The 336-nt window shown below is 61.0% G+C and overlaps 1 protein-coding gene across 1 annotated transcript in view; it reads right to left on the bottom strand.

Annotated features, from left to right (window-relative positions):
- GAA (glucosidase, alpha; acid) overlaps positions 1–336 on the bottom strand; it is a gene marked incomplete at its 5' end in the record, with an annotated part of 9,423 nt that overhangs the window by 7,023 nt on the left and 2,064 nt on the right. The window contains one exon of the mRNA XM_009582867.1: positions 55–151. Within this exon, the coding sequence (XP_009581162.1) occupies positions 55–151 (97 nt within the window). The remainder of the gene's footprint in view (positions 1–54; positions 152–336) is intronic.

Below are 336 nucleotides of genomic sequence, written 5' to 3'. Positions count from 1 at the left end.
CCTGCCGGGTCATCCTCCAGGGACAAGCCAGCCGGGGTCCCCGGGGACACCTACCCATCGCGTTGCTGTTGAGGAGGAAAACCCCATGAGCATCTCCGCCCTCCTCCATCAGCAGGTAGAAGGGGTGAGCGCCGTAGAGGTTGAATGATTCCTGCAAAGAGGAGGTGCCGGGTGAGAGAGCAGCTCCCGGGTAAAGCGGGAGAGCCCCGTGTCACCGGGGGCGAATAAACGGCTCCGAGTTGCATCTGCTGCCACCACCTAACCAGGCATCTGTCATCCCCTGTGCAGGACAAGGAGAGGGATGAGGATGGTTTCAGAGCTGATGCTGAAGGCCAT

This window comes from Fulmarus glacialis, unplaced genomic scaffold, assembly GCF_000690835.1.
Source record: "Fulmarus glacialis isolate BGI_N327 unplaced genomic scaffold, ASM69083v1 scaffold21938, whole genome shotgun sequence".
Taxonomy (NCBI): Eukaryota; Metazoa; Chordata; class Aves; order Procellariiformes; family Procellariidae; genus Fulmarus; species Fulmarus glacialis.
The sequence above is the reverse complement of the archived record's forward strand: the minus strand, read 5'-3'. Positions and strand labels throughout refer to the sequence as shown.